The sequence below is a fragment of the Chanos chanos genome, chromosome 9 (genome assembly GCF_902362185.1).
Source record: "Chanos chanos chromosome 9, fChaCha1.1, whole genome shotgun sequence".
Lineage (NCBI taxonomy): Eukaryota > Metazoa > Chordata > Actinopteri > Gonorynchiformes > Chanidae > Chanos > Chanos chanos.
The window spans coordinates 30226130-30249483 of NC_044503.1; the positions used below are offsets into that span (position 1 = coordinate 30226130).

At 41.5% G+C, this 23354-nt stretch overlaps 1 protein-coding gene across 1 annotated transcript in view; it reads left to right on the forward strand.

The window, feature by feature from the left end:
* Nucleotides 1–560: 560 nt before the first annotated feature.
* The window catches only part of si:dkey-12j5.1 (probable assembly chaperone of rpl4), a 65024-nt gene continuing 42230 nt past the window's right edge, over nucleotides 561–23354 (forward strand). Inside the window, exons 1-8 of the mRNA XM_030784763.1 lie at nucleotides 561–720; nucleotides 1959–2068; nucleotides 2578–2724; nucleotides 3378–3527; nucleotides 6205–6317; nucleotides 6627–6750; nucleotides 8434–8547; nucleotides 11533–11601. Coding sequence (XP_030640623.1) covers nucleotides 654–720; nucleotides 1959–2068; nucleotides 2578–2724; nucleotides 3378–3527; nucleotides 6205–6317; nucleotides 6627–6750; nucleotides 8434–8547; nucleotides 11533–11601 — 894 coding nt within the window. The 5' untranslated portion in view covers nucleotides 561–653. The remainder of the gene's footprint in view (nucleotides 721–1958; nucleotides 2069–2577; nucleotides 2725–3377; nucleotides 3528–6204; nucleotides 6318–6626; nucleotides 6751–8433; nucleotides 8548–11532; nucleotides 11602–23354) is intronic.

Sequence of the window (23354 nt, forward strand, 5' to 3'; positions counted from 1 at the left end):
TTCTTCCCGCCTTTAGTACGTTTTTAAATCGACCGTTTTTCATATTACACTGCAACATTTGTGATGACAGCAATTTTGCTATTACAAATTTTTTGTTAAACCGTGTGTGCTTTTTTGTTCAAGTAATATATGTCGTTATCTAAGTACCCCATTTCAGGGTTTTAAACACCATTGAACCTGTTTCTCTTTTATTACCTTATTCTGTGTAAACAAATGCGTCTTAATTTTTCTTTTTTTGAGATGATGAATTTCATTTTGACATCACTGATCTGGCCAGCCAAGCATGTTATACACCGTTTCTCCGTGGATTACTCCTAACAACAACGACAACAACAACCAACAACAACAACAACAACAACAACAACAACAATAATAATAATAATAATAATAATAATAATAATAATAATAATTCTACTACTACTAATCATAATAAAAATGCCTTTTAATAATACTATTATAACTATTGCTGTAGTGAAAAAAGAAAAAAGGCAATCTCCAAACTGTGGTACTGTTTGTCCCTCCGGATATACCGTAGATCACAGCTGTGGCATCCACGCGTGTGTACATGCATGTTGAACTTAATAGAAAGTGCCACATTTTCACACAGTAAGTAGTTTATTTTGGGCCACACGCGCATCACAGTAATTCTAATCATGGGTGGACAAGCGAAAAGCAAGAAGAAGGGAAAATCAAAACGGAAGGACATGCGATCCAATGGAGGTAAGTTATGTCAAAAAACCCAAAGACAGACGCTAGCTAGCTCAAGTGGCTAGGTATATTCCAGCCAGTTTTATCATCACTGATCATTTAACTATAACAAATTTAGAAAGTTTATCTAATGTAATGGCTGCAGTGCATATGAATTTGGAACCGTTCTTAAAAGATTTAGCTTACAGTGCAAATGCTTCAGGTTTGAACAGACACAACAACCTTAAGAAGAACTAATCTAGTTAAGTTTGATCTCAGAATTTAGACCTTGTATAAACTATAACGGGTCGTGTCGCTCTTCCTTACTACCTCTAGTATTTAGAGCGCTCATATTAAAGGTCATCAACTTTTCATCGGAGACAACTGATAAACTCCTTAGAATTCCTCTCACGTTCAGGGAAATGAACACAGACGCAAAAGGGAAGACTTTAATAGACCGCTGTCCGATCCACAGAACTTATTGTGTTACTCCTGTTCTACGGGGTGTAATGCGATGGGATCTACACACAGTATTACTAGTTGTCGTGTCCTGCTGGGGGGAAAATCAAGCAGGTTTTTACTTGCGAGTACAATTATCAGTGTCATGATTATTGTCCATATGGGATATTACAAAGGGGTTTTTTTTTCAGTCGGATAATTAACATTCACAGAGCAGATTCACAGCTGTTATTTCCCAGGGTGAAATGTCCTTGAAGTTTATTTCAGTGATTTTTCCCACATCCCCCTAACACTCACAGCATGACAGTTAATTGAGGGTACTCTTTTCTAGTGCTGTCATAACTGAGTTACTCTGGTGAGTGTTCATTTATATTAACTCTGAAAAAGTGTTCACGTAAAATGCATTCAGCATTGTGTGGATTTGTGAACCCTCTTTAAATGCACCGTCTCTTTGTAAATTCCTCGGGCAGGGTGATACATTTCCTGTGCTCGTTGCAACCTATGGAACATACAGTTCATGCAACCTCAACCTTATAATGCAGCCGGAACTGGCTTTTATGAGGAAAAGCAGATGTAAAATAGGTGAAGGAAGTCTGTGGGGAGCTTTATGAAACGCTGTACTTGCATGTTGAAGGTTAAACTTTTCAGTCATACGTATGCTAACTCAGTGTTATTGAAAGTCCATGGGGAGCGTTAAGAAACGCTGTACTTACATGTTGAAGGTTAAACTTTTCAGTCATACCTATGCTAACTCAGTGTTATGGAGTTATCTCGTCTTCTGAGTTTTGATAAATTTGTTCCTTTTTCTTAAGGCGCTGGTCTTGTCGGCTTGTCTGCACAGGAGCGAATGAAAGTCAAGGTGCATGAAAAAGCAAAGAAAAAAACAGCTGAAAAATACACCATCCAACAGTTACTGGAAAAGGTAATGGAGCACAGAGATATTGTGTGTGTGCGTGTGTTTGTGTGTGTGTGTGTGTGCGTGAATTTTGCCTCTCTTGAAGTGCTGTCTTCCTTTAAAGCCAGTAGCTGTTTGGAGACCTTTGAAAACAATTGCTTTTGTCGTTGAACGGTAAAAGAAAGGAATAAACAAACGCTTCAAGAAGAAAGAGAGAAATGTTTTTCTCCCCAATCCTGATGGATACCCGTCTTATACAATGAAGATAAAAATGAGACGCTGATTCTCCTCTCTCTCTCTCTCTCTCTCTCTCTCTCTCTCTCTCTCTCTCTCTCTCTCTCTCTCTCGCTCTCTCCCTCTCTCTCTCTCTCTCCCTCCCTCTCCCTCTCTCTCTCTCTCTCCCTCCCTCTCCCTCTCTCTCCCTCTCTCTCTCCCTCTCTCTCTCCTACTCTCTCTCTCTCTCTCTCTCCCTCCCTCTCTCTCTCTCTCTCTCTCTCTCTGTCTCTTCTCTCTTTCCTTTTCTCTTTGTCTTTCAGACGGAAGAGTGCATGGACAGCTTTGATTTTGAAATGGCAAAGATGTTCTGTCAACGAGCCCTGGACATCGAACCCACTAATCTGATGGTTCTGGACATGCTGGGGAACATCTGTGCTGAACTGGGAGACGTGGAGAAGGCCAAACAGATATCCTTTGCCAGCAAAGGGGGTCTATGTGGGGGGTGGTCGGGGGGCGGGTTGGTGTGACCCACTGGTGAACAGCTAATCCAGATTCAGTTCAAAAGATGACATTTAAACAACACTAACGCCAGCTCTCCATTTGACGTCTCGCTCTGTGGCGGAGTCGTCGCAGGAAACGAATTCTACGCGTAATCTCTCTGAGATCCGAGAGTCTTCCACGGCCACAATTCAAACAAACAAACGAAAAAAAACACCCCACAAATATTATTTACTAAATAACAGTATTAAAGCAGAGCTTTCTCAGTGGCTTAGGTTACAGTGTGACCTTTCCCCCCTTGTGTGTTTCCATTGCGTATGCCGTGATGTATATCTGAGAATCCTGTTTAATTATTGTTTTTTTTTTCAATGAGAGTTGATTTTGTTATTACCCTAATTGAAAAGAAACCATCCTCACCTCTGAAAGCACACTTCCAAAACCGCCCCCCCCCCCCCCCCCCCCCCCCCACCCCCTCTCTCAGTCCCTCTTAGTCTCCCTTAGTGTCTACATTAGTCTCTCTCTCTCGCTCTTTCTCTCTCTCTCTCTCTCTCCCAGTCTCTCTTAGTGTCTCTCTCTCTCTCTCTCTCTCCTGTTTGCGTTGTTCTCTTTGACCATGGCGCACGTTTTCCTGAGGGCGGTGGAGCTGAGTCCGGGGGAGGGCCATAGTAAATACATGTACCTGGGGCAGATCCACACGGGCACGGAGGCCGTGCAGTTCTTCAGCAAAGGCATCCAGATCATGCTCAGCAGCCTGGACAACCACACGCAGTCGGTGAGTCCCTTTACGACAAAAGACTGTCGTCCCTTTCGCTCTGTCCCCTCCATCGAACGCACGTTCCCGTTGCGGTCTCAGAACGTGACCGCTGATGAGTGAAATAATGATGTTTCTACTTCAAAAGTTTGTTTTTTTTATTGTTTGTGTAAATAACGCTTGGTTGAATGGAAAGCGTTTGTAGGGGGAAAAACTAGAAAAAGAAAAAGAAGATGATGTCATCTGGAACGTGAGATGGCGGGGAGAAAGACAGCTAGAGTAAACGGTAATTGAACTTTTCGTCTGTCGCTCTAAATCTCCGCATCCCGACTCCTCGCGTTCGCGAGGGGGGGGGGTCTTGTCGATAAATCTCGTTTGACAACCGGCGTGCTGTTAGCATTCGGCGTCGTCGCAGAGTCTCTGTGTTTGTGTTGTGACGGGTCCGAGACGTGATGCGAAGTCACGCCTAGGCCGGAAGTATTGCTGTCTGAGAATCGCACGGTCAATGTTTGGCGTCTGTCCTTAATCCCAGTTAGTTTTAAATAGAGAATGTTCTAGGTGATGAGTCAGAGTCGTGATGCGAAGTCACGCCTGGACTCGACGTATTGCTGTCTGAGAGTCACGCAGTCAATGTTGGGTGTCTGTCCTTAATCCCACTTAGTTATAAACGGAGAATATTCTAGATCTTGTTTTTTCCTCTCTCTCGGGAAGTGATCCATAAGAAACCAGTCGGTCAGGTGACCTGCACGACGCTCATTTTCTGATTTATCATTTTAAAAGTTCTCCAAACTACAAAACTGTGGTTTTCTCTATAGACGCTTCGACACGCAGGGGTGGGGGGTGTATCGGACCGTTAACGCAATCCATTAAAAAAAAGATTCAAGTGTGAAATGTCTTTTGGCTTTGCATTGACATGGTCCTCTGTGTCTTGGCACAGACTGAAGTAAACTTGTGTTATGTGGATTGCTTTCCAAATCAGGTTGTTCAAGACGTGACTTCGATTTTTGCCTTTTAATTGTGTCTGCAGTTCATCTTTCTTTCTGCAGGGGGCAGTAGAGTCTTAGTTCTAACGAGTAATGGCTTTGTGACAGGTAGACCATATCTGTACGTAAATATGTTCTATGCAAGTTCTGGATTATTCCTGATGTAATTTATTAGTGCAGTTTATTTATGAATACCAAAGAGGCATATTCTGTTATGCGGTTCAGAGCTATGCAAATGTAATGTATTGATTTTTTCTATAAGAGCCTGGGGCAAAGGCTTATGAGGGCTGGAAGTATCAAAAAATATTTGGTGATAATGGAGTTGGTAAAAAGAAAAAAAGGTTCTGAATTAAAAACAGAGTTGAGAAAAAAGGCAGGTGAGTTGAACATTGATTGATAAGTAGTCATCTGAATTGACAAATTCCAAGAATATTTGATAAAAGAGGTGTGGATTTGAGAAAATATGAGTTTGCAATTCATCACTGTTTTAACTTATTCAACAAAAAGTACCAGAGTCATGTGAGATGATCTCTTGTAAAGCTAAAAATAACAAATAATATTAGATGAGCAGAAATGTGATGAAGATGCACTGGAATTGAAAACTAAACTAAAGTTATATATTATAATGTGACCTGATCTCTTCAAAGGGGATTTGATACAAATGGATCATTAGCGCAATCATTTGTGTTAGTGTGTCTCAGTTTTTGTTTCACAAGAGTCATTGTCCTCACTTCCACTTCATTTTAATATTTGACACGAGTCATTTTTGTTACTTGCGCCTCCCAAGGTTAAATGTCAGTCACAAAGTCCCGCCCATCGATGCTCAATGAATTGCTCCAATCTCCGCTGTGTGTGTGTGTGTGTATAAATGTGTGTGTCAGTGTGTGTGTGTGTGTGTATAGCCTGTATGACATTGCCACCACCACGAAAGGATGCGACAAACCAAGCAGATGTTTTCTACAATGCCTACCTTTGTGTTTATGGCGGTTTTCCACACTTTTCTCTCTCTGTGTGTGTGTCCCCTGTGTGATATCACTATTGTTGAGACCAAGTGGTGATTTTGAATATGGTTGATGAAAAACTTGTATAGAAATATTCATTTTCATAAACGAGTGTGCTGAAAACACACATCTGACCTGCTTATTACCTCATTTTGTTTAATATGAGTCCAGTACACACAATTCTTGAATACCTTGTCCCGCAATGCGTTGCAGCTGAACGTGAAGCCTGGTCCATTTAGCTGTGTGCCCCACCAAAAATATTTCCAAATTTCCATAACTAGAATCTAGTATGTTTACATTTTTTTTTACACGTTTCAAATCTGACATTAAACAGAAATCACTCCGTGTGGGGCATAATAATCAGTGTGCAGTGCATACTGTATGTTTTAGAGACTGACTGAAGAAAATGGAGGTATTGGAAGGGTTTTTTTTTTAACAGTGTATGAAATGATCTGTTAGCACCTTATGTAATTATCATCTGAGGTGTTCATCTGAGACTGCAGGTGTGAGTGTTTCTGAGATTATGTGTGTGTGTGTATGTATATGCGCACGCATATGTGTGTATGTGTGTGTATGTTTGTATGTGAGTGAGTGAGTGTGAGAGGGAGAGAGAGAGAGGGAAAAGAGAGACAGAAAGTGAGTGAAAGAAAGAGAGAGCGAGAGAGACTAAGGATGTGTGTGTCTTTAACCTGAGTGCGTCTCTTCTCTCTGTAGGCCGGTGTTGCTGGAGCAGCTGCGTTTCCCTCGGAGGACACGCCCACGGTGACGGGAAAAGATGTTTCTGTGGCCTTCTGCTCCGTGGCCGAGATCTTTTTCACTGACCTCTGGTAATTTACCTATACATCTCTCACTCTCTCTCTCTCTCTCTCTCTCTCTCTCTCTCTCTCTCTCTCTGGCTCTCACTCATTCAGGTGTATTCTCTCTCTTTGTATTTCACATTTATTACACCTTTATTAACATTCACCAACATTTATTACAACGTCAACATCAAACATGTATAATTACCTTGGTCACAAACTGACTTCTTGTCATTTCGCTGTCATGGTGAACCTTGAACATGGTTTCCACTGACACAGCTCCCTGTGCAGTAAAGCAGTCCAGAGGAGTTAACGGGATTGGTTGATTGTGTTTGACAGTATGGAGGAGGGTGCAGCCGAGCGTTGTAAAGAAGCCATAGAGAAAGCCCTCCAGTATGACCAGTGTAATCCAGAAGCCCTGCAGTTAATGGCCAGTTACCTGTTCAGCGTCGAGAACACGCAGGTAAACCTTTTCCCCGCCCGCTAACAAAACATATGCCCTGCCTCACCTCTACTCCACCGTCTCCTACTGTTGTGTAGTGACCCAGTGTAGGTGAGGCTAATTTCTCATACAGTACAGTTACACTCTTAAGTTCCTTTACTTACAGGTCCAAGGGTTGATCCAATAACGTATGTAAATCAGCTCATTTCATTACTTGGTTAAACTGCTTAGTTCTGGAGATGAATGAGTTAGTGAGATTGTGAAGTGAAATTCAAACTTTATGGAAAGACCTGCACTCTGTGTGGTCTTTAAAGACCAGGGTTTGACTGTCTGTCTTTTAGCTGTTATTTGTACATAGTGTTCAAAGACGTTTCCTTGTCTTCAGGACATGGCACGAAAAACGCAAAGAAACTTTCAGTAATCCAAAACTAAATTCAAGTTCATGTAGTTGTGGAAATTCTTGAAAGTCATTCATAGTTAGAGATAAAAGAGAAAGGTTGCATACTTCATGTTTTTTTAAAATTCATCCTTCAGTTCAATGGTAGCTCAGTTTTGTCCTTCTTTGCAAATCTAAATTCTTTGAATGGGTGAGTGAGGCTCTTCATTGTAGGCGTGCGTTGAGCCTTTGTGTGTGTGTGCGTGCGTGCGCGCGTGCGTGCGTGCGTGCATGTTTGTGTGTGGGTGGGTGAGTGGGTGGGGGTGTGTGTGTGTGTTTGTGTTTGAGTATGAATACATGTTATGAAGGGAATTTATTTATGTATTTTATTATTTTCGGAAAATGTAGAAGTAATTTATTAAATTACTGTCTAATTACTTAATTTGATTAAAATTGAATGAAACAGTGACTGAGAGAGGGTGAGAGAGAGAGAGAGACAGAGAGACAGAGAGACAGACAGATAGAGACAGACAGACATACAGACAGACAGACAGAGAAACACCACCTCTTTAGTTCTACCATCAGCTCTAGTTGTTCTGAGGACCCCTTTGTGGTGCAATTCCCCGGCAGACCACTAGGTGGCAAACTAACGTTAGGCAAACTCAGCCGCGACTCCTCAGGGTCGGGCAGGCGCCAGGCAGCCGCAGTTAGGGTCAGTTCCGTTTCACTTTCTGTTCGATTAGAGTTGCCGTTTGGAAGGTGGAATGGGAGATTAAAGCAAGACCATATTTACTGAAAGGCCATTCCTCACACTTTCAATTTCGTTTCTAATATCAGTGTGTGAATTGAAGTGGAATTGTTCTGGGAGTGACCCTATTATACCAAGCTGCTGGTGTTAAAAGGGAATCTCTATGCCTCAGCGCTTTAACGCTAATCGCTATTCTCTCTCTCTCTCTCTCTCTCTCTCTCTCTCTCTCTCTCTCCCCTCTTTCACTTTCTTTCATTTTCCTCTGCCTCCCTTCTTTTTTCCTGTCTTCCTCCGTCTCTGTCTGTCTGTCTCTCTCTCTCTCTCTCTCTCTCTCTTTCTCTCCCTCTCTGTCTCTCTGTCTGTATACCCCTCTCTTTTTCTCTCACTTTCTCAGTCTCTCTCTCTTAGTTTCTCTCTCTCTCTCTCTCTCTCTCTCTCACTCTCTCTCTCTCTCTCTCTCTCTCTCTGTGGACACTGTTGAAGCAGAACTCAATGGCATTTGACAGTGAGGGCCCTGTGACATTTGAGAAGCCAGGATGACCACAGCAGAATTAAACTCATCTGTTACTCTTCTCTGTAGGAGGGGCGGGACTACCTAATGAGGAGCGTGTCGTCATGGCTACCCAGTTTGCAAAAGGAGGCGGAGCCTGCTGCAAGAGCAGAACAGGAGATGGACGAAGAAGAACCCACAGAGGTGTGTGTGTGTGTGTATGTGTGTGTCTGTGCGTTTGTATGGATGTGTGTGTGCCTGATTTTGCACAGTCAGAGTTTACCTATACTGGAAAACGTGCTTATGTGTACCCATTGGCCTGGGGGATCAATGTGTGTTTCAGTAGACTGTGTGTGTGTGTGTGTGTGTGTGTGTGTGTGTGTGCTTGTGTGTGTTTGCACTTAGGTGTGGGTGTTTTTCCTGCTTGCTCAGACTCCCTGCAGAACCATGTCTAATGGTCAGAAAAACCCTGCAGGAAACTCACTCTTTCTTTCAATTAGTCTGACTCTGTGTGAGAGAGAGAGAGAGAGAAAGAGAGGGAGAGAAAAGACAGAGAGAGGAAACAGCTCCGCTCGCTAATTCTTTCATTTCTTTCCTAAAGCCTAGCCTTAAGCACCAGGCAAGAGAGCTAGTCCTGGAGCTGACCACACACACACACACACACACACACGCGTCCTTAGCCTCTCTCTCTCTCTTTCTTTCACTCTCTGTCTCTCTCTTGCTTTCTTTCTCTTTTCTCTCTCTCGCTCTCTCTCACACACTCACACACACACACACACACACACACACACACTGTACTCTAACCCTTTCCTCCCACGCAGAGGCTCTTTTTGGAAACACAAAACTTTGTTTCTCAAGGCAACACGTTATTTTTCTGTTTCAATAAAATGGACAGGTTTTTTTTTTTTTCTTTTTTCTCTTTTGCTTTCACGTCAACATGATTTTTTCAGTTCATCTGCTAAATGGCTTTTGCTTTGCGACATAAACAGTCATAAGAAACAGAAAAATAGGATTCACCTGAACGAGCTCCAAAAGGAAATTGAAAAATGCACGTTTGTTTGTTTATTTATTTATTGATCTTCTTGGCCGTGCGCAGATTGGTGGCGGAGGACTGGGTGTTTTTTTTTTGGGGGGGTGGGGGTGGGGGTGGGGGTGGGGGGGTGTACAAACTGTAGTGTGGAATTAAGTACTGAAGATTATTACCATGTCTATTTCTATAAAGGCCGAAGTGGGGACTGGGGGGGGGGTTGGGGTGAGAGACAGAAAAAGAAAGAGAGAGACACACACACACACACACTCACGCACACACTCACACAGAAGGGTCTAATTGGGTTCACACTGTCTGAGTACCCTCATTATCAAACCTTTATATAGTGACTCCCTTTCTCTCCCTGTCTCGCTCACACACACACACACACACACACAGGGGAAGGGACTGGCATAAGCAGTACAGGTAAATGGGAGAACACTAAGAGGAATGTAACACCTGATGTTTGTCAGACGAATGACTGACGGACAAGTGTGTGTGTTTGTGTGTGTGTGTGTGTGTGTGTGTGTGTGTGTGTGAGTGAGAGAGAGAGAGAGAGAGAGAGAGAGCGAGACAGAGAGGGAGAGGTGGTAAAAATGAGAAATCACGTCCTGATAAACCATCACCTCTTTAAAGTCTAGGATTTTGATTGGCTTTGATCCCGTGAATCACCTAAAAGAAATAAATAAAGTGAAAAAGCAAAGAAAGACATAAACAGAGAGACAGTGCACCACACAGCACTTCACTTTACCCTGTGTCCCATTGCTTCATATGCAGGTTTTTTTTTTTGTTTGTTTTGTTTTGTTTTGTTTTTTTTTCCCCCAGGTAGCTTCCGCATGCATCTAATTGTGCCATTCAACACACACTTTGAACTAATTAGCAAAATCAAGGTTTATTTATTTATTTATTTATTTTCACTTGGAGGAGATCAAATACTTTGAAGCCTTCTGAGACAGAGTTGTAAATACCTGAGATTTAACTGATAACCGTTCTTAAAGGGAAGGCGAGCCAAAGCCCATTCTAGAAATTTCTATGATCTACCTCAGTCGCAGAGTCCAATTTGAATCCACGCACAGTAGCTGTTAATGTTATTGGATAATATCGCTGGCAATCTCCCAAGCCATTAGAGAGAGAGAGAGAGAGAGAGAGAGAGAGAGAGAGAGAGAGAGAGAGAGAGAGGGGAAAGAAGCCAACTCTTCCTGTATTCACCTCGTCACTGAATCAAATATTTCGTTGGAATTCAGTGATTTGTTGGAGCTCTTCCTGCTGTTTTTAAATCAGTGTCAATTCAGTTCATTTCAAACATTAATAACCCGACGAATGCCGGTATAAGAAGGAAATATAAGGAGATTTTTTTTTTCCAATTAAACTGATCTTCTGTAATTTTTCACAGCTGGCCTTGAAGATGTTCTTTTTTTTTTCTTTTTCCTGAAGGGTTTTCTGAATGTTTCTCTAAAGTTAGCGTGCAAATTTAATGGTTTATGACTGGCGTTTTTTTTTTTTTTCCCCACTAAAAGCATCGTTAAAACTTTTAAAACCTATGCCGACTTGGAAATGGTTGTTTAAATATTCATGGTGTAAAATTGCATCATGAAAACATTTTTATCTTAAATTATAGATAAAAACCTAATTTGTATGAGTAAAAATTTCTGTAATAGCATGGGTAAGTTTTACTTTTTCTCCTTTTCTTTCTTTCTGTCTTTTGTGTTTCTCATTTTTCTTTTCAAATTACATCAAAAATGTAATTTCTGAGTAATGATGGGTTTTCTCACTCCTTTATATTAGCAGAACACCCCCCCCCCCCCCCCCCCCGCCCCAGTCTAATTCTAGTTTGTTTGCAGTCGTGGATAAATAAATTTCGCATTCTTTGCTTTCCTAGTTATTGGTAGGGGGTGAGGAAACACATTCACACATTGCTCTCTTTACACCCCCCCCCCCACACACACACCCTCCCCAGCATACACACGCAAACACATATGCACATTCACGCACTCTCATATTTCTAGAACCTTCAATCAAGTAAAGCTGAATCTCTCAGTAAAAATCAGTTAATTGGGATTTGATAGAGGAATTATCCGTTTTATTGTTATCCAGGCTGTAATTAGCTTCTTTGTTTACCATCCTTCTATCTCTGATTAATGTCTGTGTTTGTTTTTTCACAGAACAACCTCCCTCCGTATGAGTCCAGAATAACAACCGCCAAACTGTTGATTGAAGCTGAGGAGTTTGAGGTAAGATTAGCTTTTAGCTTTTACCTCAAGCTGATCTCTCTCTTTTTTTTTTTTTTTTAATTGCCACTCACCATGTCTTATTTGTTTGCTCCATGGTAACTGGACACTGAGCCATTCGAGACAATTCGAGGAATTCGTCGTAAAGTGCTTTAAATGGATTCTGTCGTGTTCTAGTTTTCCTTGAAGAAGTCATGGAAATAACCATAATCCAGGTTTCTGTTTGAGCCAAAATGGCCAATACAAGCCTATGGTTCTCAGTTATGGCTTTTCGGTTGGATTCCAATGGTGTTTCTTCTGTCAGAGCTGGGCCACACGTCCAGTCACCGTTGAGCTGTTTCAGAATAGCGATAGTTATGGCCTTTTAGATTTTGTGTTTTGATTATACCATTGTGTTATGAGAATATTGAGGTGACCCCTTCATTTTTGAGCACACACACACACAGACCCATCTCCCTCTCCCTCTCTCTCTCTCTCTCTCTCTCTCTCTCTCTCTCTCTCTCTCTCTCTCTCTCTCCCTCTCTCTCTCTCTGTCCCTCTGTCAGGGTGTTATTGTTCATCAGAAACCAGAACCAGATCTGTTTGACCTCATTAATCCTGCCGTGATTGAGCTCTGATGCTTATTTAGCCTGGTTCAGTTTCAGACTGATTACTCCTGCATACTACCCCATACCACATGCTGATTGGCCACTGGAGTGTGTTTGTGTGTGTTTGTATGTGTGTGTGTGCTTGTGTGCGCCCTTTATGTGCACGCATGTGTTACCTGTGTCTGTGTCTGTGTGTGTGTGTGTGTGTGTGTGTGTGTGTGTGTGTGTGAGAGCATAAGAGGAGTATTTTATTTGGACAAGGAACTGGGGGTTTTCTAAGTCCTCTGAAAGAGTGTATGTGTGCAAGTGTGTGTGAGTATATGTCTGTGGGGCACATAAATAATGATAAGTGGAGAAAGGGGTTTGGTTTGTTTTTCTTTTAAAGCTGTATTTTTTTTTTTTCAGGCCTTTCTTTTTCTCTCAGATGGAAAGTTGGGTTTGAATAATGCAGGAATGGTATTTTACTCTCCACTTCTGTCTGACCTTTCCCAGGTGTCTGTGTGCGTGTGTGTGTGTGCGTGTGTGTGTGTGCGTGTGTGTGTGCGCGCGCGCGTGTCGGTACTTATATCCAATACATGCCACTACCTGTCATCGACCTGTCATGCACGGTGAAGAGTGGGAGATGAAAACTGTAAAGGAAGAGATGACCGCCAATGTTATGGAGGGATACTGAGGGAGAAGGGAAGACCGCTAAAGAACGAGAGAAAAAGAGCGAGGGCGCGACAGCAACAAAGCGTTGTAGAGTTTCATCCTCTTTTTTTGTTTGTTTGTTTGTGTGTTTTTTGTTTATTCTGTCCATTCTGGAATGGTGTAGAGGTATGAACGCGCACGCGTGACCTTTTTTTTTTTTTTTTTGGGCAAGTGTCTCTTTCCGAAGACAAACAGAACTCGCAGTGGGAGGTCAGACATTAATATTAATAGTGCGTCACCTGGCTGTCCGTCAAAGTGGTGCAAAAGGTCGCGGGGTCGTCTCCGTGACAGCGGGTGTTTCGACAGAAGCCAAGAACCACCCACGGTGAGGCCTTTTGATTGGTCGGTTTCGGCGAAGGTGAGCCACTGATGTCAGGGGAGAGAAAAAGTAAGAAAGAAAGACACAGAGAGACAGACAGGCAAGCAGAGAGAAAGACAGAGAGAGAGAGAGAGAAAGAGTAAGACATGTACTGTATGACACCTACTAATGTATTTTCCTGTCTTTTGCTCCGTGGCATGATAACGCTAAGACAAGACAGAAGAGTTGCACAGTGAAACAGACGCGTAATCCTATACATCAGCCTTCCAGAGCTGTGCTTCATATCACTGATGTTTTATTCATCCAGAAGTCCCCAAAACTGGATTGAGAGAGTTATTTAAATAAAATAAATAAATAAAACAAATAAAGAGTCAGGCCTGCAGAATGAATAGAGCTCTTCCCGGGGGGGGGGGGGGGGGGGTGCGTATAAGAACATGCGGTCTGTGGGTCAGGTGCTTTTTGGAGACGGTGAGTTGTATTAAGTGAAGATCTAAGATCTGCGTGTTGGTGACTGCTTTTTAGAGGGAGAAGATGAGATTCCAGTCTATTACAGGAGTACCCGCTGTTCCAGCGGATTAGTGCCGACCAGACCGGCTGATGGAACCAGCAGAAGCATCAGGCACTGTGGAACATTACACAGAGAGAGAGAGAGAGAGAGATGTGGGTGGGTTTGCGGCACTGCCTGCCTGTGTGTGTGTGTGTGTGTGTGTGTGTGTGTGTGTGTGTGTGTGTTTGTGTTTGTCAGTCAGTGAGAGCGCTTTGCATCAGTGAACTCAATATAAGTCGTTTTGGGGTTTGGAGAGGGATTTTGGGTGTATGTATACTGTCAAAATGTGGTAATTCAGAATTAGTTGTGTAAACTTGAGAGAGAAACACTCTCTCTCTCTCTCTCTCTCTCTGCTGTGTATGTGTGTTAAAGTGTCAGATGTTGCATGAGCTAACTCAATATTAGCAGTGGCTGTTCCCCGCTTTGTTCCAGTAGGGTCAAAGACTTACACGTTCCCTGACAGCACATGATTGATGTGTTCCTTTGTTTCTAGAGAGAGAGCAAGAGAGAGAGAGAGAGAGAGAGAGAGAGAGAGGAAGAGAGAGAAAATAAGAGGCATAGAAAGCCAGAGATACTTGCAAAACATAGCCAGTTATGCTTGCCATACCCACAATGAAAGGACAGAAAAGAAAGAAAGAAAGAAAGAAAGAAAGAAAGAAAGAAAGAAAGAAAGAAAGAAAGAAAGAAAGAAAGAAAGAAAGAAAATGAAGCTGTTACTTTCTAATGTAGGAGATTTTTTTTCTGTTTTTTTAGATTTTTTTTTTCATTTTGACCAGTCCATTAAGAAGTGAAGTCCGTCGGAGGCACTCAGACAAAATGATGTTGGTTTAGTGCTGAGAAGTGAGTGAGTGGATTTAATAGGCCTTTTTTTTTAATGTGTGGAGTCTTCAGTGTTAATCAGCTGTTTAAGGCTAATGATCTCATAAGGGTCAATAATCAAAGCTCTTAAAGCTCATTTAAACCCACACCTCCCTTTTTTCTTTCTTTTCTTTTCTTTTCTTTTCTTTTCTTTTCTTTTCTTTTCTTTTCTTTTCTTTTCTTTTCTTTTTTTAATCAAGTCTTAACTGCTTTTCTTATGTTTGTGTGTGTGTGTGAGAGAGAGAGAGCGAGACAGACAGACAGACAGTCTGTATATACATATATACGTGTGTGTGTGTGTGTGTGTGTGTATACACATATATATATTCATACACGCTTACATACACATATATATTAATGAAATATTTTACTTGTCCATTTGATCTAAAAGTTTAAGCCATGTGTCTCTGTAACTTTTTTAAAGTAAGTGTGTGTGTGTGTTTGTGCATGTGTGTTTCTTTCTGGGTGGAATCTGACTCTCTCTGTGTGTGTGTGTGTGTCAGTCTCAATGTGAAAGAGAGAATGTACTATTAGTCTCTGAAGTTTTTGAGCTTAGACAGTTCCACTCTCTGTATGTGTGTGTGTGTGTGTGTGTGTGTGTGTGTGAGAGTGTGAGCGAATGAGTCTTAATGAGAGAGTTTGATGGGAGTTATTGATCGTGTGAATGGCGTTGAAAAAAAAGAAAATGATGAGAAATTTAAGACCAGTGTTGGGGAGTAGATATCGATCAGTCTGATTCTCTGTGACAAGGAAAAAGAGATTCTCTCATATACTTGCACGTCGTAAATTTCTCCTCATTCTCTCTTTCATTCTTTAACTGACTACAGGTTTTTTTTTTTCTGTTTCCCTCCCTCACACTCATCAGGAACTGGTCAAGAGATACATTCATTCTGTTTACCCGTGTGGCAGCCTGATTAAAATAAAGATCATTGGATTAAAATGACACCCTGTGTGCGTGTGTGTGTGTGTGTGAGTGTGTGTGAGTGTGTGTGAGTGTGTGTGTGTGTGAGTGTGTGAGTGTGTGTGAGTGTGTGTGTGTGTGAGTGTGAGTGAGTGAGTGTGTGAGTGTGTGCGTGTGTGTGTGAGTGTGTGTCTGTGTGTGTGTGAGTGAGTGTGTGCATGTGTGCGTGCGTGTGTGTGTGTGCGCGCACGGCGTGTGCACATATGTGAGTGTGTGCATGTGAGAGAGAGATTGGATCAAGTTCAATAGATATCAAACCAAGTTGCGGGGGGGTTACTTTTATACTCATCGCTTGTGTAAGGAGCCACTAACAACGAAGTCTCCGTGAGTTTCCTTCCTCGTTTTTGTGGAAAACTACGTTAGAGAGGAGAGTTGCCAACGAGTATATGCTATCTGTTCCCCAGAGATAGGCAAAGAGTTGATTTGAATTCGCCGATTAATTGGTAGAATTAATTTAACAGTCGGAAAACTCTCTCTGTCTCTCATGGTTTTAGAAGGCACTTTACCGCCCCATTTCCCCAAGGACTTTTGTAACCTTTTTGTGTCTTATTCAAGGTGAATTGTGATTGGCTGGTGATCGGTATGGTAACCGATGGTTGTTATGGTGAGGTTGTTCTTCATTCTAAACCGAATTTAAATGGCACTCAGAGTTTTAGCCAACAGACATGTTAGGATTCTTGTTGTCTTAGTAATTAGAATAATATTTTGACTAATTAAAAAAAAAAAATTCCTATTTGACTTTTATGGCTCTGTAGATGAAAACACACACACTCACACACACATGTACACACACAGTTGTCTGCCTGACAGTCTTGGGTTTAGAAAACATTTGTTGCAGAGTTTGTTGACTGAGGGGTAGGATTCTCTCATTTGAACTCGATTATTGATGGATAAAAAAAACAAAGTTATTTGATCATTAAATGCTCTGCATTTGTTGTCTCATATGAATATATAGCATTTTTTCCCCTTTGAAATATTAATTCTCATTCATCTACTATGAATTAAAGTTAAACACGTTCAAATATATTAAATAAATAGTTTGTGATTTATTTTGTTATTAAATGCTTAAAGAAATGAAGAGGAGGTTTCAGCCGTCGATTGCTAATTCATTTGAACGAACTCTCATAGTTTGCGTATTTTTACGGTAAAGGTGTTTGGCGACACGGTCAGAAGGGAGTACTTTGGGGTTTTGCTCGAACGGCGGCGTGAAACACCCGCGGTCGTTTTTCGATCTCAGCAGCATTTTTTTTTTATTTCGTGTCGCAGAAGGAGCGACTTCTTTAAAGGGAAAGAGACTGTTTGTTTATTTATTTATTTATTTTGTCTCGTCTTGACGTCGAGCAACTTCCCCGCCGAAGTTCATTTGAATTTATGGCCTTTGAGTTTTTGAAGAGAACGTCAGCGCTTACTTGATGTCATAAGTCAGAGTGGCTGGAAATTAAAATTAAACTTAGAGAGAGAGAGAGAGAGAGAGAGAGAGAGAGGTGGCAGGCATAGGTGAGAGCTCATCTTCAGTATTTTAAATAGGCAGATGACATGACAGGCATATATATGTGTGTGTGTGTGTGTGTGCGTGTGTGTGTGTGTGTAATTTTTTCCCTCCCCTTTTCACCACATTTGTTTATTTCTTTCCTTGTTCATTTTCGTAGTTTAAGGACAAAATCAATTGCTTGTCAAATGTCTCCAAACAGCCGCTGGCTTAAAACAAACGACACTTCAAAAGGCGCAGAACACACACACACACACACGCATACATGCACATTCGCTTTGTGTACTTCTCTTTCTCTCTCTCTCTCTCTCTCTCTCTCTCTCTCACTAAGTCACTCACTCACTTACTCACTCACTCACACACACACACAAGCAGACACACCCCTCAGGCTTACTCTCAGAACACTTCAAATAGTGTTTTTATACAGAGAGTGCTGTTTACTTCAAACCTTTCTCTCTGTCTCTCTTACACACACACACACACACACACACACACACAGGTAGACTCTCGTACATTTGAAGAGCTTAGCAATGTCTAGCTGAAAGTAAATGAATGCTGAGTTTAGTCGGGCAGAGCTGGCCTGGGGAGAACTGGCCTTGAGTGATACAAAAGAGAGTGGGGGAAAATGTCTCGCGTGTTTACATTACATTAAACGCCAGCGACGTTTACTCCGGATATTCTTCCCTGCACGCATCCAAGACAGGACAAGAAAAACCCCTTTGTTAAACATGGAAACGCATACTGTGAAAAAGGCTTACGGATACGCTAACGCACACACGCACGCACACACACACACACACACACACACACACACGAACCCTACACATAAGCACATAAACACACAGAAAAGTTGTCTATTTGAAGTAAACAGGTGATGAATAATGCAGGTTTCAGGCGTAATTAGAGGCTGCTGATGAGTCATAAATTCTCATTTGAATATTCCGTCCCACTGAGACTTCATTAATAAAGGGAGCCGGCCCAACTCATTAATTATTCGCAGCCTTCTCTCTCTCTCTCTCTCTCTCTCTCTCTCTCTTTCTCAGACGACTGGGTGTAAAGAGAGCCCATTTACCTTGTAACGTTCCAGTGGAAGCTTAGGGTGTATCGAGGGATAGAGGAAAGGAGCAATGGAGGGGTGTGTGTGTGTGTGTGTCTGAGAGAGAGAGAGAGAGTGTTCATGGGAGAATATATGTATATGTGTGTTTCTGGGTATGTGCCTGAATGTGTGAGCATATGTGTGAGAGAGAGAGAGAGAGAATGTGTGTGTTTGGGAATATATATATGTGTGTGGGGGTGAGTGTGTGTTTAATGGACCCTGGTTGAATATGGCAGAGGTGTGTCTAAGACATGTTATCCAAGCAGGAACAAGTTCATCATGCTAATATACCAGCGGCTATGATTAATGCCTCGTGTCTCTGTGCGTGTGAATGTATTAAAAAGCCATATGTGTCTGGACCAGTGTAGGTCATGCGAGTGTGTGTGTGTGTGTGTGTGTGTGTGTGTTTATTCACATGAGTATGTTAATGGTTAATGGTATAGTAGGCCTGTCCATTAAAGCAGAACTAAGAGCTTCTTCCAGTCTCTTTGACCTTAAATGTGTGTGTGTGTGTGTGTGTGTGTGTGTGTAATAACCTTTTCACATACGCTCATTCTGAAGACAGATGGGCCATTAGCACATTCCAGGGAGCAAACAGAGGTTTTTTTTTTCTTTTTCTTTTCTCTCTCTCTCTCTCTCTCTCTTTTTTTTGGAAGTGCCTCAGCTTTTGACCTGCATGAAGAACTCGTCCCCTCTTTGAGATCCCTCATTTCATCCCCAAATCATCTCACATGTACCACAGATACCACAGTAACTCTGCTTATGTTCTCTCTGTACCCACAATGCCCTTCCCTCTCCTGGGCGTCACGTGAAGGCTGAAAAGACGGGGAAGGCCCCGGCGTCGAGGGGTGACACGACGCGTTTGAGGTCTGAATAAACTGACCGAGTAACAAACGCCGTCCTTAGCGCCGATCGACCCGCCATTTGGCTTTTTTATTTTCCCCCCCGTAATACGTCTTCCTCAGTCTAAGAGGTCACAAATCAGCCTTGGAGTGAGTGCCGTGCTTCAAAGGGGTGTTTGGCCGACAACCGTTGTGGTCAGGATTCGAACACGCAACCTCCTGCTTGCTAGACTGCCCCCCTCCCCTTTTTACCACTGCAGTGGCTTCGTTTTGCTTTTGCTTTTCATGAAGTCTTAGGTGTTAGTCCATAGGTCCTTGATATTCGTCAATAAAGGGTCCATCATCAACGAATCGTGTGTAAAAATTGTGCATGCTTTGGTTCTCTTTCAGAGGAATGTAGTATCGTGAGGATCTTTGATCAATTAAACATACTGACAGAAAACAGGTTGGAGACTCTCTCACTCGCTCAGAAATCTCAAAGAAGAGATCCAAAGATCTGCGGAGATGATGTGATGCGTTTTAATTTCTTTTCTCTGTTCAAAATGGGAAGAAAATGCAAAGTAACAAAACGATTTAACAATCTTTCAGTTTACAAGCTATCTCAGAGGTTTTTTTTTTTTTTTTTTTTAATCTTTTTCAGTTTTCAAATCGAAGCTGTTCTCACTTCCATGTCTTTTTTTTTTTCTTTTAATTAATATGAGACATTTCCTGGAGAATATTGCACTGGGAAAAGAAAACAACAGTTTAGAAAATCTGAACTCTTCCCCTCGTAACTAGCGAAACAGGGGTCGGTCACTAATTGCTTTTAACACAGTGTCCTTGAACACAACGCAGTGTAGGACAAATGTCTTAGTTCACCTGCTGTTGACTATTTTGTGTGTTAACGCTGGCATGCATGTATTTTTGAAGGTCTGTGTGTGTGTGTGTGTGTGTGCGTGTGCATGTGTGTATGTGTGAGTGTATGTTTGTGTGTATGTTTGTGTGCGCGTGTGTGTGTGTTAGACCTGGGAAATGCCTCTCTGATTTAAATTTCCGTAAATGCTCCTCTTAATTAAAATACAAAGTGGAACTTTGCACTGTTATTTGCATACATCTCTGCGTGAATAACAGCAAACAATATGTGGATTTAAAGCTCTGAAAATATGTCAGTATGAGAATATGACATGGAAAACAAACAAACAAACAAACAAACAAAAACCCCTCAGAAAATCTGTATATTTAAGAACTGAAGAGGTGGTATAGAGTCGTGTATTGTTGTGTGTTGTTTTCATGTTTTTAGACTAATTAGCTATTAACTTGTTTTCAGACTCATTAGCTTACATGAGGTCTCTAAATAGCTTGCTCGTCCTAAAATGCATTCTGATATTTGTTTCTTGGGCTTGATTCCAAATGCTATGTTTTATTTATTTGTTTTTTAATTGTTCCTATATGAGTTTAAGTGGAATAATGCTAAATAGTTTGGTGACTCTACGAACTGGCGGTCTATGTTTATTTTCGAAATGCAATGAATCTACAATGAATGATGAGTTTGTATGTGTGTGTCTGTGTGTGTGTGTGTGTGTGTGTGTGTGTGTGTGTATGTGTGTGTGTGTGTGTGTGTGTGTGTGTGTGTGTGTGATGGAAGCCAATCACACAGATTCTGCCTCTGCCATTCTCTCGGTAATTACAAAGTGTCGTTAAGTTAATGAATCATTAATGAACTATTTACTCAACTTAATGAACCATCAGTGATCAACCCAGTGTGTTTGTGTGTGTGTGTATGTGTGTCTTTTGGCTTTAGTCTCCACTGCCAATCTGTTTAGGGTGAATTACTTGTCTCTGCCTATTTTATCTGGACCAGAGTGACTTAGATGAAATGATCTGTTGATCTCTGTTGTGTGTGTGTTTTGTTTGTTTGTTTGTTTGTTTTTAGAGTCTCTTTGCCGTAGTTATTGATCGTTATGGCCCTCACAAGTTTTCTGTCATTACTCTGGGTCAATACACCTTTATTTCTGCTATGGAATAGCTGGCAGGTCGTCATGGAAACCTCCTTTATAGCACAGAACTGCTTATCTGTATGTTGCTAACCAGGTCCAAGGCAATGTTAGCAAAGTCCTTGCTGAGAACTTTCACTTGTTCATTTTGAAACAACTTCTTTTTACAGTGGATGCCACAAAGACGTTTTTTGACTGACAGGAATTTAGAGGTTGCAGAACACTCATTTGAGGTGATAGTAATAGGAAATTTGCAACTTCCCAGTTTCTAGCAACTTTGCTCGCAAGTTCTTGAGTTGAGACCTGAAGTGTTGTCAGTTCTTCTGCCCTCTGGCTGTTCTGATCAACATCAGATTCAACTCTGGTCAACAGATTTCACACCATCCATTCCAGAGAGAGAGAGGGAGAGAAAGAGGGAGAGGGAGAGGGAGAGAGAGAGAGGAAGAAGAAGAAGAAGAAGAGGAGACCATCCATCATTCAGTATCATTAGTGCTACATTCCCTTAATAGACCTAGAGCTTGTCTTGCCGGACCTTCACACTGACTGAAGCTTACATAAAACGGCAAAGTCTGCCAACAGAATTCACTCATGCTAGTTTTAACCCTCAGACACTTTAGAGTTACAGCCCCCCCCCCCCCCCCCCCCCCCCCACCTTACTCCCACAAACCATTTTACAAAACAGAGACAGAGCTGTCAGGAAAACTTGCAAACTCAACTTAAGCCCTTAGAAAAGAAGTCGAGTTTAGGAGTAACACCATTATTATATGGCTGTCTGTGTGGTTGCCTGCACAGTTAGTCAGAATAGACTTAATGTTATAATTAGGATTGGGATATTGTTGGTTGAGATTGGTTAACATGGTTAGCTGAGATTATGTAGTTCGTTGCTTGAGATTTTTCTCAAGACTGTACAGTTATTTGGGATTAAATGCTTTGAGACAGTTATTTAAGATTATTTTGTTTGTGAGAAAGTATTTTAGTTTATTCTCGAGATGTTATAATTACGAGGGATTGCATAGTTATTCAGAATTTATTCTGAGATTTTATTTTATTATGTTGTGAGCTGAAGTTATAACTTGAAATGGCAATTTAAATTATGTAATAAATCAAGGTGATTTAGTTTTTGTTGGGATTTATTTGAGGTTGTCCCCGAGATTATAGAAGATTTGTATCATTCATTCGTTCGGATTGACTTGAGATCATTTTAGGGAAACCATTCTAATGATGTTTCTTTGATTTTTTTTCCCCCCATTTCATATCTATTATTGAACAAGACAGTAACTTTTTAATGGAGTCTTATACACACAGGGAAAGAGATTCTGACAGACAGTGTGTGGTTATTTTCACATTTCTGTCATGTTTTTCTAGAACGTGTTAACACAAATTTCCCTGCTGTTTTTTTTTCTTTTTTTGTTGCTGTTGTTGTTGTTGTTGTTGTTGTTGATGTTATCAGTTAAAGACGCTTCTTTTTGATTTTTTTTTTTCTTTTTTTTTCCCTCCCGGTCGTCATCACTGACGTTCTCGTTCTTTCCATCTGCAGTTCTCTGGAGATTTCAGGTTGTCGCACTCCTTTTATAATTTGGGGGGGGGGGGGGGGGGAGGGGGGGGGGGGGGGGGGGGTTGTGTTTTTTGGTTTTTTTTTTCATTTATTTGTTTGTTTGTTTGCGAAGATTTTTTTTGTTCTGTCACATAATTTAGAAATGATGTCAACAACGTCTCGGTAAATGAGGTTAAGCTCTTATCTTTTTGACAGTGTGTGTGTGTGTGTGTGTGTTTGTGTTTGTGTGTGCGCACATGTATGTGTGTGTGTGTGTTTCTCTCTTAAGTATCTTAGGGCAATATTAACATATCTGTAACAGTCAGTCCCTGATTGTCGAGTGGATCAGATTACACTCCTCCAGGACTGTCAGAGCCGTTAAATAACTTGGCATGAATACTTCATGTGAGAGATTCTCTCCTCTGCCATTTTTTTTTCTTTCTTTTTCTTTTTTGCTGCTAGCTTTGTTTCACAACGTCGGTGACACTTCCTCACTTTAGTCCCTCATCAGTCCCTGCGTGTGCTTTCTGCTTGTCAATCAACGTTTCAACCAGGCTACACTACCTCACTTGTTTTGCTCTAGTTACTTGCAGGACTCAAACCCCTACTGTTTGTGTGTGTGTGTGTGTGTGTGTGTGCGTGTGCGTGCGTGCATGTTCGAGATCAAATACGGTGTAGGAAGAAACTGTATGATAAAAGGAAAACGTGATGGGGGAGTGTTTTTGTCATGTGTTAACAGCGTGAACAGATTGCCTGTATGTGCGATGCGTAGGCAGAAGTTTGTTCTGTATAGCATTCAGTCCAGTGAATGACAGGAATAAAGTCAGTCATTCCCAGAGCAAATCACACAGACAGACTCC